The sequence below is a fragment of the Montipora capricornis genome, chromosome 10 (assembly GCF_036669925.1).
Source record: "Montipora capricornis isolate CH-2021 chromosome 10, ASM3666992v2, whole genome shotgun sequence".
In the NCBI taxonomy this organism is placed as follows: domain Eukaryota; kingdom Metazoa; phylum Cnidaria; class Anthozoa; order Scleractinia; family Acroporidae; genus Montipora; species Montipora capricornis.
The window spans coordinates 59,543,873-59,561,372 of record NC_090892.1 but is presented as its reverse complement, the minus strand read 5'-3'; the positions used below and the strand labels follow the sequence as shown (position 1 = coordinate 59,561,372).

At 40.8% G+C, this 17,500-nt stretch overlaps 4 protein-coding genes across 4 annotated transcripts; all 4 read left to right on the top strand.

Moving 5' to 3' along the window:
• The first annotated feature begins 125 nt into the window (after positions 1-125).
• Positions 126-896, top strand: LOC138022083 (uncharacterized). The gene has a single exon (XM_068869102.1). It carries the CDS (start codon positions 126-128, stop codon positions 894-896), a length of 771 nt encoding a protein of 256 aa, XP_068725203.1.
• A 345-nt stretch (positions 897-1,241) lies between these two features.
• LOC138021100 (uncharacterized) lies at positions 1,242-2,473 on the top strand. Its single transcript, XM_068867969.1, has 2 exons — positions 1,242-1,579; positions 1,714-2,473. The coding sequence occupies exons 1-2, from the start codon at positions 1,242-1,244 to the stop codon at positions 2,471-2,473; spliced, it is 1,098 nt and encodes a 365-aa protein (XP_068724070.1).
• A 622-nt stretch (positions 2,474-3,095) lies between these two features.
• LOC138021099 (uncharacterized) lies at positions 3,096-3,647 on the top strand. Its single transcript, XM_068867968.1, has one exon. The coding sequence runs from the start codon at positions 3,096-3,098 to the stop codon at positions 3,645-3,647; it is 552 nt and encodes a 183-aa protein (XP_068724069.1).
• Positions 3,648-3,757: 110 nt separating this feature from the next.
• On the top strand, positions 3,758-4,372 carry LOC138021098 (uncharacterized). The gene has a single exon (XM_068867966.1). It carries the CDS (start codon positions 3,758-3,760, stop codon positions 4,370-4,372), a length of 615 nt encoding a protein of 204 aa, XP_068724067.1.
• The last annotated feature ends 13,128 nt before the right edge of the window (positions 4,373-17,500 follow it).

Genomic DNA, 17,500 nt, shown 5'->3' with positions numbered 1-17,500 from the left:
TTCCTACACGCCTTTGCGGCAGATGGGCCGAGTTTGTTGAAGGAAAACTGATATTGTCAACCTTGCATTCAGTTGCAAATTGGCTAGAGAAAGAGGCAAAAATCAGTAATTCCAAGTAGCGGTGGATGCCAGAGAAGAGAGAGTGGAAACGTTCAGATACATCTAAAGTTGATAGGCGTAAGCCAGCTGACAAATCTCAACCTGGGCTGTTTGCAAGAGCCACGGGAGAATCCTTACGTGCCAGCTGTGGAACAAAGAAGTGCCCAAATCACCAGTCCACTAATCACACTTTGCAAGAATGCAAACGTTTTCAGGGAATGTTGACTAGCGAGAAGGAGAAAGTTGTCGGGGAACACAAACTATGCTTATGTTGTTTATTACCCGGTCATCGTCTGCGTAAATGTCGTAGGAAGAATAGATGCAAAATTGAAAACTGTGACATGCTTCATCATACCCTTGTACATGAAGTCGACTTGAGATTTATTGAACGGGCAAAAGTGAAACGTGAATCAGAACAAGTGCCAGAAGTTGTAAGGAATCCAGCTCCTGTCTCCCTGGAAGGTAAAGACTCATCACCACGTCCGGCTGTGGAGCCTCTTGAGGAGTATCAACAATCAGAGTACACAGGTTGTGAGACTGGTGGTCGTGCTTTGGTTGAAGTACTTCCCATAGTTGTCTTTGGAGAAACAGGAAAACAGCAGGTGACGGCGTTGCGTGACTCAGCCTGTAACACAACGTTTATAGATGAAAGCTTAGCGCTCTCACTTGGGCTTCAAGGCAAAGAGGTAGATCTCGAAATTCAAGGAGTAAATGCACAGAAGGTGTTTGCTTCCCAGCACATCAAGAAATGCCATGTCGCACGAGTCGGAAAAGAGGAAGTCAAGTACTCCTTGTGAGATGTGAAGACAATTCCTAACCTGAATCGTCCGGATCAGAAGTTGAAGTGGCCAACAATCAAGCAGGAGTATCAACATCTGAAGAACTTGGACTTGCGTGACACTGACACGGGTCCAGTGCAAATCATAATTGGAACTAACAACTCTGACTTGATTCTACCAAAACAAATTCTGAAACCCTCAGGTCAACCGGAACTTGACAGGGTACCTTATGCTGTTGAGACCCCACTTGGATGGGCGGTGACTAATTGGTTACTTGGTGAGCGAAGAGTAGCATCTCCATACAATGGATTCAAAGTGTATGAAAGAAATTCAGTTGAAAATGAGGAGCTGAAGCAGTTGGTCATGGCTCAGTCAGAGATAGAAACCTTGGGCGTGGTCAAGCTAGCTGATCCAACCCGTTTGATTGAGGACAAGCGAGCATTGTCACTGATGGAAAAGACAACCTTTAAAAGTGTGAGTGAAGATGCGTATGTGTCAGGTCTACTGTGGAGAGATGAGGAACCATCTCTGCCCAACAATTACGGAATGGCAAAGAGGAGGCTACAATCCCTAGAGAAGATGTTTGAGAGCTGTCCCGAGATCAGAGAGAAATATGCAAAGTCAATCCAGGATGACATTGAGAAGGGCTATGTGAAGAAACTGAGTGAAGGGGAAGTACGGTGCGATAGTAAAGTGACTTGGTACTTACCACACAGATTTGTCATTAATCCCAAAAAACCTGATCGCCTCAGAAGAGTCTACAATGCATCAGCAAAATTCATGGGACAAAGTTTGAACGATAAGATCTACACAGGTCCAGATCTTCTGTCCTCAGGTTTTGCGAAGGAAGAAATGCAATGGCCGCTGATGTGCAAGAAATGTACCATATGCTCCGTCTCCCTGATCGTGATAAATCAGCATTGAGATTCTTATGGAGAGACTCTCTGATAGAAGAACCAAGCGTGTACCAGTTCGAGAGAACAGTGTTTGGAGAAGTGTCTGCGCCATCCAGAGCCAACTACTCTATGAGGCGAAATGCTGATGAGAATGGGGAAGAATTAAAAGCCGTCTACCAACACTTTTACATGGATGATGGTCTGCTGTCAACGGATTCTTGCGAGGAAGCTATTGAAATGAGGAAGCAGATGACAGAGTTGCTGCGTCGTGGAGTTTTCCGCCTCCACAAGTGGCTGACAAATTACCCAGACGTCTTGGCAACCATCCCGGAGCAGGATAGATCTCCACGATTCCTCGAACTGAGTAAAGATAAGTTACCAACAGACAGAACTTTGGGCGTCATTTGGGATGCCCAAGAAGATATGCACCAGTTTACTGGACTGAAGGATGATCCAGGTACGACGAAGAGGAAGATCTTGAGTCAAGCATTCTCTGTTTGGGATCCGCGAGGACTTCTCCTCCCATTCTCAATCAGCAGTAAAATCATCCTACAGAATCTAAATCGTATGAAGTACGGATGGGATGACGAGTTGAAAGAAGCTGATCTTCGAGAGTGGCGTGAATGGTGCAAGAAAGCAGAAAAGCTTGATGAGGTGAGAATTCCGGGAGCTCTTATCCAAGAACAGAAACCTGTATGAGAGACTGCACCTCATGTGTTTTGCGACGCTAGCCAGAATGCGTATGGCGCGTGTGCCTACCTAAGACGAGCGTTTATAGATGACACAGTAGAGTGTAGTCTTATAGCGGGAAAAGGCCGTGTTGCTCCATTAAAGTCACAGTCTATCTGCCGATTGGAGCTCATGGGAGATTTAGTTGCTGCGCGCTTAACTCAAACACTGGCAGGGTTAGTGGTTACAAAGATAGAGAAGATAACTTTCTGGAGTGACTCCACCACAGTCCTACATTGGATCCGCCAGACGAGGTCCACTTACAAAGCATTTGTCGGTAACCGATTCACACAATCATGAGTAGTCTGGAGGCCACACTAGGGGTGCGCGCTGTGAGTTGGAGTTATGTGCCGACAGAGGCTAACCCTGCAGATGACATCACCCGGAGACTAAGTCCTACGAAACTTGCCGCGGACTTTCGCTATATTAGTGGACCCAAGTTCCTGTGTGAATGAGCAGAGCTGTGGCCAGGAAATAAAGTCAAACCGCCTTGCGAGAAAGATGAGCGGGAGCATCTTAGGAAAACAAGGTCCTGTTAGGGTGGAAGGAGTATTCGTCACTGACCAAACTAAGAAGAGTTACAACTTATGTGATGCGATTTGCAAACAATGTAAGAGCTAAGAAGGAAGTACGTCTGCTGGGAGCACTTACGTCGAACGAATGGAGAGCTGCTCAGAATTATCTTGTGAAGAGGGCGCAAGTTGAATCATTCGGTGAGAAGATACAGTGTCTGAAGATAGGTGAGGAGATCCACAAGAAGAGTAGAATTAAATCTCTTGACCCAAGGTTGGAAGATGAGTTCTTAGTTGTCGGTGGAAGGCAGAGAGCACAATGCCTACCTTACAGAACACGACATCCCAAAGTAATTGACTCGCGCCATGAATTTTCACAGATGATCGTCGAAGAAATGCATCGTATCTACTACCACCCGCCAACTGAGCACTTGCATAATCAAATTCGGCAGGAGTATTGGATCATCCATGGTCGCCAGGTAGTGCGAAACGCGAAATTCAAGTGCAATGAATGTTATCGCCAGACAGTAAAGCCTCCAGAGCAGCGAATGGGAAGTCTACCAGAGTGCCAACTTGAGCCAGGAATGGTGTTCAGTAACACTGGAGTTGACACTTTTTTGGACCTATGTTAGTTAAGGAAAGACGAAGTGAAGTTAAAGTATACGGGTGCTTGTTCACTTGCATGAGTACTAGAGCGTGCCAGCTTGAACGTGTGGATGATCTTTCAAAAGATCATTTCATTATGGCATTGAAAAGGTTCATTGCGCGACGTGGACGACCGCAGAGCATCCACAGCGATAATGAAAGGAACTATGTTGGTGCAAATAATGGGTTGCGGAAATGCATCAAACAATTGGATGGAGAGAGGATACAAAACTTCTGTGCGCCTAAGGAAATCAAGTGGAAATTTCAGCCGCCAAGTGCCCCGCACTTTGGAGGTGCTTGGGAGAGACTAGTACAGTGCACCAAAAAGACGCTGAAGGCATTTCTGGCGGACAGGGCTGTTTCCAAAGAAGTGCTGAGAGCCGCACTAGTCAAAGCAGAAGGAATACTAAAAAGTCGACCGATTACTCGTGTGTCCAATGATGCAGGGGACATTGAGGCGTTAACCCCAAACCATTTCTTGCTGTTGGGGGCAAATCCGAGTTATGAACATCCTGAAGCTAGCGACAGAGAGATTAACTCGACACAGATGTGGCGACAGTCCCAAGCGCAAGCTAATTTCGTCTTGAGACGTTTTACCAAAGAGTACCTTTCTAGCCTGACAGAAAGGAAGAAGTGGAAAGAGAAGAAACAGAACCTCAAAAAAGGAGATGTTGTCCTAGTTGCTGAGCCAAATCAGCCGCGAGGTGTATGACCGTTGGGCAGAATCGTGTCTACTCATCCTGGGCAGGATGAGTTAGTTCGAGCAGTTACAGTACGAACTCAGTTCGGAGAGTATAAAAGGCCAATCACAAAACTTTCCTTAGTACAGGAGGCGGAAGAGTAGAACATAAAATCGTCTCGACAAACATTGTCTCGACTAGGGGCGGGAATGTGCCTCCTGCTTCCTGAACTTTCATTTCCGGTCGCGTTGCTATGATACCAATGACGTCAGCTCGTTGCTAGGGACCTCGTCCGCACGTGAAAAAGAAATGAGTTGAATTTTTGTAAAAAATGTGCGTGAGAAAGCGATGTTGTTGAACGTTCTGAATGTAAATAGGAGAATAAAGTTGTATAAAACGAACCAGCAGAGTCTTATCGTCGCCCAGCAGCGACAATAATGTTAATGGAACGATAATGTGAAACACACAGCTGTAGTTCTTGTGTTAGTATGATACTCTACATGTACCGCTGTCTCGAGCAGTTTGAATTTTCGTATGCTCGAGAGAGTAAAGATATCTAAATCAAGTTTATAGAGGAGAAGGCCTTCTTCAGGTCAATGAAGACCGCCCTGGTGAGATATTTCTACGGATTTCATCCACAAAAAAGGTGACAGCTGTTTCAGAGGGGAAATTCTTCCAGAAGCCAGATTGACAGGACGACAAGAGATTGTTAGCGTTTAAATAACTAAACAATTGTTGATATACGACGTTCTCGGCGATTTTGGAAAAATAGAGAATAGAAATGGGACAATAGTCATCCATTTCTTCTCTGTTACCGGACTTGAACAACGGAACAACTCTTGAAGTCTTCCAGTCGTCCGGCACCACTCCAGATGAAAAGGAAAGGTTAATTATGTGAGTTAAGCACTCCGAAATAACCGGGGCTCCGTCCCTAAGCAAGCGTGCAGGAATGTTATCTAATCCAGTAGCGTTGTTCACTTTTAGCTTTCTCAACAAATTGTAAACAACATTTGGTCTTACTAACTGACTTAGCTCGAAGTTTTCGGTGGTAAAATTAGCTTCAGTATTGCGCAACGGTGACTGCTGTCGTTGGAAAGATATCTTGGACGATCTTTGAGTTAATTTGTCACTGATGGTCCAGACAATTGAGGTGAAAAAGTGATTAATACCCTCAGCTATGGCGATCTTGTCTGTCTTGAGATTACTATCGACTTTGATTGAAGACATAGATTGTTTTCATTTCTTGTCATTAGGAAGCACTCTCTTAAAGATAAGTTTCGGTAATGTTCGGAGCTTAGTTGGTATCTCATTCCACAGTTTTGCACCAATTCTTGAAAATGATTTTCGTTCAATTTTAACTTTTGATTTTTTAATATAAAAGTTGTTGGAAACTTAAGATTGCGTATTATATGAATTAATTTTTGCGGTAGGGATGAACAAATCCTTCAATTGTGAAGGGATAACATCATTATTTACATCATGCATTGTTTCAGCTAGCAATTTATAATACAAAACGTGAATAGGTAAAATCTTTGCACGAAGGAACAAAGGATGGCGTGATCACACCTGTCAGTGAAGCACATGAAACGGAGAGCACGTTTTTGGAGGATCAAACGTTTATTTAATTGAGTTTTGCCAGCTTGTCCTCAAGCAATTAAGCCGTATCGTAAATTAGGAACAACAAGGCAGTTATATATACTAACAAGAGTATGGAGGGGAACAAAATGCCTTATCTTTTACATTAATCCAATGGTTTTGCTAGTTCCAGTGTTATAGAATCAATATCGTTTTTCCATGACAGTTTAATAATCGATTAGGACACCAAGATATTTCACATGATCTTCACATTCCAGGTAAGTTTATGGTTTTTGTTTGGCGATCGTCAATGTAAATTGTAGGAAGAAAGGGAAGGCGTTTTTGATAAGGGCGAAAATTTACAAAATTTGTTTTCTTGAGATTAATGGTTAGTTTGTTAGATATTAACCACTGGTACACATTATGGAGTTCAACATTCATTTCTTTTTCAAGAGTTTTAAATTAAGGTCTTCGTGGCTATGAAGAATATTTGTATCATCAGCAAATAAATAGAATTTCAATTTTTTTGAGCTGTAATAAATCTCGTTGACATACAGGAGAAAGAGCAATGGTCCCAAAACTGAGCCTTGAGGAACTCCACAAGTAATGAGTGACTTAAAAGACGACCTATTTCCAACTACCGTCACTTGTGCTCTCTCTTGTAAATAAGATCTCAACCAATCGTTAATTAACTCCCGAAATCCATAATGAGCTAATTTTTGAAGCAAAATACCATGATCAATGGTATTGAAAGCTTTCTTTAAGTCAACAAAGACACCTCAAAAGGACTTGTCTATATCCATATTTGATTGGATGGCATTAACAATATCAAGAATTGCATGTTCCGTTGAGTGACCTTGTCTGAAGCCATATAGAGATGGCCTTATATTTTTCTGTCATCGATAAAAGATTTCAGCCTTTTAAAGACAAGTTTTTTAAAAATTCTGTTGAAACAGGATAATAGTGAAATTGGCCTATAGTTATTAGGATCCGTCTCATCGTCAGATTTGAAGATTGGTATAACTTTTATTGAAGAAATTTGATAAAACTTCACTTAAAATTTCATTTAAGTATGCTGACAGGGAACGAGTAAAATCCGTATGATTTGAATGAGGCATAGAAAAAATTTCTAATTTTGCTTGGGGCTTATTGGCGTAAAGTAACGGGTGACTTCTTTTTGTCTAGATATTCAGTAAACTGTTTCTCAAAAGGGGGCAGCTTATTAGCTAGGCTGGGACCAGTGCCTGTAAAGTGCTCATTCAAAATGTTGGGAATACGCGATTTTAGGTTAGTAGTAGTGTTAGTATATGAGGTTGCTTTAGGTTATTAATTGTCATGTAGGTTTTCTATTTACGGCTTAATAAGCCATTAATTCCTTCCTATGTCTCTTTCAAGTTGTATGATGGCCAGTTTTGAGCAGCATATAAATAGAAAGAACTAACTCTACTGCATCACGAGAAACATCGACTTTGAAAAAGCACGAACGGCCTTGAAATCAAACCAAAGAGATCTCGAATAAAAATCTATCGCAACTTCTTGTGATGTTTTTGTGTTGATTTCACTGCGCAATTGATAGTTGTTAGCATATGTGTAATATCTCATTACATGTATGATAGTCCATTTTACAGTGGTAGCTAAATTACCTGGCCGATGGATGAAAGCGAGGCTGTCGGTGACCCTGTTTTGATAGAGACCTTTTGCTTTTCTGATATTAATGTAAGAATTACAACAACGCAATTTACATGATAAAAGCAGTGAGATCTGTACCAATACAAGGTCACCGGTAGCCTCGCAGCAATTCAAAGGCTAGGTCACTTATAAAAAACAATTGTAAAATGGCCTACCATAAAAAATAAAAAAAAGCTTCATGGTTGGTTCGTTTGTAGGATTTTTATTCAACTGTCGTTAAGAATCACAAACTCAAACGCAGTCTTGCTCGTTCGTTTGTGATTCCTCACGGATCCGGTCCTGAATAAAAATCGTATGCGCTCACCAACCATCTAGTAATATTTAAGTTATATTTAGCCTAAGCTTTAATATCTTGCTGTGAGCTAAGGCTAGTCCCTTCCTTTACAGCAGATGAATAGAGCTCTTGGACACTACCTATATATACTTATTATTATTATTTTTTATATTTTGTATGCCACACAACCAAGGTCCACCACCTCCATCGCCTTTCACAAAATCTCCATTCATATCAGATAGCCAGAACATCACACAGTCGTGGTGTCCAAATCCTTCCTATCTTGGGATGCATAACACAGCGCTCCCTGTGGATAACATCATCCAATTCTCCGCTGTTTTTAATGCTGGGCGTCAAACGAAAGGTGTCTTATTTCCAGCATTTTAAACTTATAACTTTGGTGATGTTATTATTCATGTATTTTTCCTAAATTTTATTTTTATCTCTTTTAAATTAAGCAAGTCTGAAAAATTGTTTCATGGACGCATGTTACCGAAGCAACCCAACCCTTTCTATATCATTTTATGACCTTAGTGTCCGGGTTTCACTGTCCCCATCTCACGTGGTATTATTTATTAATAACTCCGGAAGAGGGAAAAATATTGCTCAAGGCTCATATAATATTGATTATTATTATTATTTTTTTTTACGTTTAAGTACATCATATCTTTCTTACTACAATAGAGCATCTCTAGGCTAAGCACCTCTCTGGCAACACAAGATATCAATAAACTACTAAAATATACAGCAGTTTTTCAAACGTAAACGATATGCATTCATAGCCACTAACAGGTTTCTTAATTAAACTACTACCACCAAAAATGACAACTGGGAAGCAGGACTGGCCACCCATGTGGCCAGAGATCGATTCCTGGATTCGACTTCATATGCGGGTTGAGTTTCCGCGGGGTTTTTCGCCGGGTACACCGGGTAAACCAACATTTTATTTGATTTTGTTCTGATTTCAGTTGATTTGTAGTCTTCCCAATTAGTAGAGCACTTGTGCTCGGCTAAATAACCTTGATACTTCATAATAATCTCTTACGGTTAGTACTATAATGATATTTTTATGCGACATTTTGGAAGCTAGCGACCTTTCAAAGTTTGTGAAATTCCTAAAAGACTTCAACGGTCAGGGTTTTCGATAGCTTTTGAAAGTATCGGATTTAATAATGAAAGTATCGGACTTTCGGACTTCGTTATTTTCCGTTGTAGGGCCGATTGGTGATTTATTGTCAGTTTGGAGGGTTTAGTGCGCTTGATTGTCTTATCTTTCGGCAGCCCTTGGCTTCCTGAGATATGCCCAGGCCCAAAAAAAAAAAAAAAAAAAAAACCAAAAGGAAAAAAAAAAGAGGCCACCAAATCTTTAAATTTATAGCGTCAAAGTACCGAAAGTGAAATGGTAAACAAACGGACGAAAACCCTGAACAGTAAGAATATAAGTAGCATGCATAACTTTGGAAACAAATGATACAAATCATTATTTTAAATTTTTTTACAAGTTAACATTCCGTAATCAGGAGAGTCCATCCTCATCATCGAGTCTCAGTTTCGTCAACAAAGGTGTAGACAAGAGAAAATGAGGGGACAGAGAGGGAAGCTCAAGGCTTTGGCCGGGATATGTTATGTCCACGAAAGTTATTTTTAGACGAGCGGAAGTCTTTGTTCTAGCGGAAGTCTGTCTTCTGAGACGTCCGCATTGCCTCGCTCTTAGGTTCTTAGTGAAAAGAGAAAATGATGGTGCACGTGGAAGGCTGATGAATATTTATTTTCTTTCAAACATCGGACCGAGGTTGGCCTGCATGCGGACGTCTTGGAAGACTTCCGCTCGTCTAAAAATAACTTTTGTGGACATGACATATCCCAAGGGCTGGACCAGGAGCCTCCTTCTCTGTCCCCTCATTTTCTCTTGGTGTAGACGATTCTATGTTTGGAACGCGTAATAATCATGTTTCATCCAATAAAATTGCTGTTAAAGAAGATGCCAAAGGAAATGCAATCGCAGTACTTTCCCTTTTAGTTACCCTGTTTTATGATGCCACAGCCAAAACTCAAAACTAAACTGACTGATTTTGCTTACTTCTGAGCTTGTTCATTGATCAGAAATGGATGCTCCAGATTAATCTTAGATACTTGTAAAGTGCGATATTATTAACATAGAAACCTTAAGATCGACGTTTACCGCGGACCGCAAACCTCTACAGGTCACGTGACCACACTTCAACCTCGCGTTTACGGAAAATTCTCCACGTTTTCGACGGCAAGAGGTAAGTTTTCGCGTAAGTCATTTACCTCAACTTTTATTTGCATGAATATTTTGTGATCCCACGTATGCCTGGCACTGATATTGAGAAAAAAACCTTTTTCTTTCATTTCGTATGAATTTTAATACTAACAAGACAACAGTTTTGTTTTTACAAGGTTTGAAGGACAACTGTTGCACAACGTTGAAATCCAACATGTTACCACGCGTCGTTATCACGCGATTCTTAATACACGAAGGAGCGCAATTCTTAATTCACGAAGGAGGCATACCGCAAACGGCAAACGGCAAACCTGAAACCGCGGTTTGCGGTCCGCGGTAAACGTCGATCTTAAGGTGTCCATTATTGGACATCGTGGTTGGCAATGCAAAGAAAGGTGAAGTGGCTCCCAGGCCCTGAGGATTTAAACTGCTGAAACGTATCACGGGGTTCTGTACTTTTTCTTCAATCATATGTTCATTCTATCTCAGTTATAATGCAAGGTAAGGAATTCCGAAACAAGATTTAGACTGTCTACTGAAGGCTCCTTTATCCATTCTAGTCACGAAAGACTGAGTCAAGAACACATCATTTCTAAGGATCGGCCAGTTTAATATAGTGTTTTAACGATAAATAGTCCTAAAAGCAAAATCTCGAAAGTATAAATTGAAAGAACGTGGTAAGGACCTTGGGTTTGGAGGTAATGTTTTCCTGATAACGATTTCACGATCGAGTGAGGCCCTCGCATGCTGTCGGCTTACATTATTGAAGGACCTAAGTACAATAGACTGCCGCTCTCTGGGTTAAATGTTACTTTGAAAGTATATTCTTCTTCTTCCTTGTCTTCGTCAAGGCCACTGGTTTCGCCTTCTTCACAGTCAAAGTTGACTGATCGAGGTTCAACTGACTCTTTCGGCAGCCGCTCATGAATACTAGCAAGATTAAAGCTTACTGCTCCACTCTCCTTGAAAGTACCAGATACTGAGGGCACAGTAAACTGACCAGTTTGCACTTGTTGGTTCAGCAAATTTTTCCCCGTCATTCCTAGTAGTTCGTTATTCAAATCGTTTAGAGGCAAAAGTAACGCCAGGCAGCACGAAAGAGACCATTGTGGATTTTTGCGCCACTCCTTGATAAAGCCGTAAATAAACATGATGTACTGGACTGAAAAAGAGAAAGTAAAGGAATCCGTTTATTTGTTATCTCTAGTGAACGAAAAGCCAAACAGCGGAGCTTGGTATTCTGAAAAATGCGTGACTGTCTTTTTCTCCAAGTAGTTGTTAATGACGGATGTTTGATGGCGTGACTGTAGTCCATTCATAGTGAAAGATCTTGAAGTGTTTTCGAAATTTAATGGAGATTTTCAGAAGAAATTATCCTGTTTGTAATAATCATATCTCGCTTGATAGGTCAAAAAAGTACACTCAACATAGTTCAACTTTGCCTCCTAGCTTCTTTGACGAATTGACTAAAAAGTACTTCATTTTGACAGTGAAATTCATGAGATACAAAAGACGCTAATTCTGGAATTAGGACCTCTTTGGTTTCCTCTGGCTTTTCTTAAATATTAACCAATCTCTTGACTGAATGATGTCACTAGCCAGACATAACAATTTTTATTATTATTTTTATTTTTTTTATTCGTCAAATTCAATATTATGGTGTGCGCATCATAGGTCAAAGTAAAAGGTGCCAATTAATATCCACGCTCTCGGCGATCTTAGTCTTGAAACCTTGAGATGTATAGCCAAAGGCATGTTGTGAGGGAACTATTGAAAAAATAGTGACCGCAAAGTACAAACCGATACTGCCTCTTCATTGTAGCGGTGCAGTTTACGGAGTTTTTGACAGCCTTAACAATTACAAAAAAACAAAACCGTCCATAAGGGAACAGCGTGAAGTTGTCAACTAATTATTTTTAAAAGGACGTGGTATCTTTCATATAAAGTGAAATTCTTGATATTTCTGAGCTCACAATCACACAATGCTAACTAATCGAAAGCCAACTCCCAACTTCTTAAATTTACTTAAATTACAAATAAGAACAAAATGCTTACACACAAGAATTCCAATCACTAGAAAATTTGCTCCAAATACCAATGCCTGGAACATGATATGGTCCATGTAAGATTCCACCGATGATTCTACTCCCTCTGCTGGTATTCTACTCACTGCACCTATTGCAAGGTTGACGAATGTTACAGCAAGGGAAGAAACCATCAATTTGTTCTCAGAGAGCTCTGCTATCGGCCGCTTGAACGCAAAGAACATAGCATAGAGACCTGACATAAGACAAGCAAACCCAACATAGGCTCTGCTCTCCCTTCCTATCAGGATAATGCCTGAAGTTAAGGTCACCTTTCGAGCTGTTTCAACAAATTCCCAATACCATGAGTGATTGTTGTAATTTGCAAATAAAAACCGTAAGCCTGTGACAATTTCGGGATTTGAATGCTGGGAATATGTGGCTTCATCATCACTCCCGTCGCCATATTTCTTCAGTGACCTTTGGTGTCTCCAAAGAACCGCCAGGGCAGCTATAGGTAGAAACATTATGTACAAAATACTGCAGTACGCAACAATCACAGATCGTCGGAATTCTTGGCTGGAACACTTGATATTAAAGTCAACTTTTAGAAACGTATCGCACTTTTCACTGTTTTCGTCATAGCACAGTTTGCGACAAGCAAGGGGAAGAACATTTGCTGTCTTCGAGCAGGTGCTTAGATAGGTTACGAAAAGAAAGAAGAAGACTGTTCTGTAGGCCAACTGCTTTGATTCGGAAATTTTCTTCAATTTCTCCCCTCGACTCTGGAAGATCTTTCTGTTTAATAAGGCCTTCCTAATGCCATAAATAATGATTGCTAAAATGATGACTACAGCATTGATACCAAGCACAGCAAACAATCTTCCAAAAGCATTGACTTTTATATTTGGAAAAAGACAGTGGATAGGAGCAATCTGGAAAATATTTAGCTGTAACATCTCGGAATATTTTCCAATAAGGGAGAGAGAGTCTGGCCATTTGATGTATGCAAATGCTTCAAGAACTCCAAATGTTACCTGGTAGAAACCGATAATAATTTTTATTCTTCCAAGAATTATATCAACTAAGAAGCGACCTTGTTTGTTCTTGGCTTCTTTCCTGCCTCTCCAAACCACAACCGCAGTGATTATAACAGTCACTGCTGCTATGACGGAAAGCTGTACGATCATCCATGTTTTTGATGGGCACTCGCTGCATGTTTTCAACTGTTTGTAATATCCAGGACTGCACACTTCACATAATGGTCCTTCATATCCAACATAACATATGGAGTCCATATCTCCCAGACACGATTCCGGTATTGAGCACTTATATGGTCGAGGAAGAGAGTATGGGTACTCAATGATGGATTGGATTTCAACAGGAGAATTTTCGTGTAAGACCGTTCTAAAGGATTTGTAAAGTTCTTTGTTTGTATTGTTCTCCCATTTCCACCAGTAACCCGGTCGAAGAGTAACGGCACCCTTTTCGCATTTGAATCCTTCTTGCTTTTCACATGGCTCGCAAACTTCAAACATGTGCCTTCGAAAGAATCCCTCAAGACAGTAACACGCCCGAAATCCAGCAAAATTATATAAATTCGTCCCTGCAAAAAAAATCAGACACCGCAATTTATTTACATATTCATTTATTCATACAAAAAGGAATGACGAAACATCGTTTCATTTAGTTATGTTATATTTTCCTTGGTGTAAAGGTAAACAGTTATTAACTCATCCATATTAATTAACTAGTAATAGTTGACACTACAGCTGCCCCACTGTTAAGTATGGTTATACGCAGAATTTAATGTCTCCAGGGCCCAGGTAGATGTGGCCCACGCTTACAAACGAAGAAATTGATATTGAAGCGAAGAGACAACAAATCAGAAGGGTTGTCGACAGTTCTGTAAAGTAGCGGACATATCTCTGAAAGCACCGGACTACATCGAGTGAACATTTTGTGTAGAAAACGCTTCTGGTACCAAAAATTAGAATTCGGAAATTCTGAAAGTATCGCCAACAATGCAGCTACCCATGACATGGTTTTGGATGTTTAAGAGTTTCCTATGTTGCCATAATTTATTCGAAAGTTATGTGTGGCTGCGCATTGTTCGTCAATTTACCCAAATGAAACAGTTCGTTCGCGACTGTTTTTAAAATTTTTAAATGATTAAAATAATCAAACCGAAGGATTTTCCTTGTTGTGTTAAACTAATTTAGTCTCTTTCCGGCTTCTTTGTGAGAAAACAGACTTGAAATAAGAAGATGCTCCAACGCTCTATTGCACGGCACGTGATGTGTGCCGCACCTTGACATGCTCGTGTGTATTTGAGTATTCTACAATTATCTCATCTTGTTCTCGCGGAACAATTCAGGCAAAATATAATCGATTGCTTTGATCCCTCTCGCACAAAAAATGATGCTCAAATTACTTACGAAGCACTACACCTACAGACCGCAACTCTCACTTCGCGCAACGCTCGCTGCTAGCTCAAATATATAGCTAGGTATGACGCACCGTAACCTGGAACAGCTGACAAGATTTTTCCATAATTACGTTCACGTGATCTCCTGTTCTTCGCTCATTCTCTTCTATGTCATCATTACCCAAGACTTAGTTGAGGGCATTTGGTGTGAAAACGTCATCATTTCCCGATTATTCCGTTCCGCTTTCAACCTTTTTCCTAGTAATACACGCTACTCTATATACGCGCAAGCTACAGTGATGCATCCTAAGAATTTTGCCTCTTGGCAAAATCGCTGCGGGGGCAATACATGTACTGAGATTTACTACAAAATAAATCGATAAACATTTAAAGGAGATCGGAAGGCGAGAAAACAATTTTTAAAAAGTCGTTCTTACGAAAGCACGTGATACGTGGTAATCAAATCGCTATGTTTTAGGATGTGAACTTACCATTTAACCTCATTGTAACAGCAAAAAGCTCCGTACCGGAACAATTTGAACGTCCACCATTTTGGAAGCCATGTTGAAGGCTTAGCTATAGGCGCATAGCGTGACGTCACTGCGCACATAGAATGCCAGCTCTAAAATCGTCGACGTGTCAAAATGGTCGAATATGCCGCAGTTGGCTGTTTACACAGAACGGTCAGAGTTTCCAAAAGAGGGTGAGTCTCCATCCACTGCTCTTAAAAAAGATACCGCTTCGTAACGAGTGGCTAGTCGGTATTAAAGGTCCAATTTGCCCAAACCTAGCTAGTGCCACATTTGTGCTTCAAAAGTTGCTATAACCTCAATCTATTGCTCGGCAGAAAACGTAAACGCGACTTAAACAAAGACGCTGTCCGACAATATTTCCTCATCAGCAAAAGAAAAGCGGAAGGCTTGTAAGCGAAGGTCGGACAAATAAAGCTCCTCACGAAGAGGTAATAGCGCTATCAAAAATTAAACGGTGGTCGCTTATATACAGTCATCACTAGATCATTTAACGCTATTTGTCTGAGATTTTTTCTGCTATATGCGACATGCTTGTATCAAAATTAAAACGAACTGAAAAATAATAAAAATAAACACTTTCTTATCGTTTACTCTAAAAACGTAGACTGTGTATCACATTTTGGATGGAGCCGTTTGCAATTCACCTGAAAACAGGAAACAAAAAAACCCAGGGATAGCAGATTTTGAAGTCGATGGCAAAGTCATAAGTGATGGTGGTCTTAAATCAGAAATTTTAAACAGCCAATTTTCAAGTGTGTTTACTAAGGAGGACCTTGAAAACTTTCCAGAAATGGGCTTTGATCCTACTCCTGGCTTGGGGTCTTTAATTATTTCAGAGCAAGGAGTCTTAAACAGCTGTCTTCGTTAAATCCAAACAAGGTCAGTGGTCCAGACCAGATTCCACCCTGGTTTCTCAAAACGTTTGCTACAGACCTTGCTCCAATACTGACTGACCTCTTTCAAGACTCGATAGACAGTGGCACTGTTCCCCGCAGAAGGAAGGAGGCAAATGTGTGTGCAGTTTTTAAAAAGGGAAAGAAATCTGACCCAGCTATAGACCTATCTCTCTTACTTGTGTTGCATCGAAGATCCTCGAGCATATCGTCCACAGCTTTATTATGAAACATCTAAACCACCATAACATCTTAACAGACTGTCAGCATGGTTTTAGGGCAAAGAGATCCACAGAGATGCAGCTAATTCTTACTTTACACGACATGGCAAAGACTATCCAGAGCTCATCTATCCATGCGGCCGTTTTGGACTTTGCCAAAGCTTTCAACGAGGTCCCTCACAGGCGACTCCTAAGGAAGCTGTAGTACTATGGAATCCAAGGCTCGCTCCTAAACTGGTTAGAGTCGTTTCTTACACAACGTTTTCAATCAGTTGTTTGTGAAGGCCAGACATCAAGTCAATGTCCGGTGACTTCTGGCGTACCCCAGGGTACAGTCCTCGGTCCTTTGCTCTTTTTATTATACATAACGACTTACCATCAATCATCAGTTAGGCTCTTTGCGGACGATCCTTTACTTTACAGCATTGTCGCTAGCGATGCGGACTGCGACCTTCTTCAATCTGACCTACGCAGGTTAGAATCCTGGCAGTATCATTGGCAAATGGAGTTCAGTCCTTCCAAATGCAAAACTGTTACCATCTCACATAAGAACTATCCACTCCAGAGAAAATATATCTTCTGTGGTGTAGAGCTGGAACACGTTGATAGCTTCCCATACCTTGGGGTCACCATCAGTAACAAGCTCAAGTGGTTGGGACCCGTTTTAAAGAAAGATATCAGTGCTCTGGAAATGGTTCAACTTTGAGCAGCACGGTTCTGCTCACAGAATTATGATAGATATGCTAGTGTTACGGACATGATTAAAGACTTAAGGTGGACCACGCTGGAAACGAGAAGGCAGGCTAGATTAACGCTTATGTATAAACTAATTCATGGTCTTATTGATATAGAATAGATACCCGAAAATATTTGATTCAACATCCTGAGAGTCGCACGACGGACCCATCAATTTAAATTTCGCGTGACATATGCAAACAAAGACGTTTTTAAATTTTCGTTTTTTCCAAAAACTATAACGGACTGGAACTGCCTCCCTGGGGCTATTGTTTCATCCTCCTCCTTAGAAGCCTTCAAATATAGGTTAACAACTTTTCATAAATAATAGTTATATATTTTTTTCTTTATTTAATTTTTTTATATCATCGTTTTATATATTGATAATTTTTTTTTTTTTTCTTTATGGTTGGTGTGATAACCGAACGGTTTTTTCCGACCCAATTCATGTAAATGTAAATGTCCTGAGTTAGCTGCTTGTGTTGATGTCGCAACCTCTGTATCTAAAGACACGCAAAGTTCACACGCTACTTAAAGAGCATC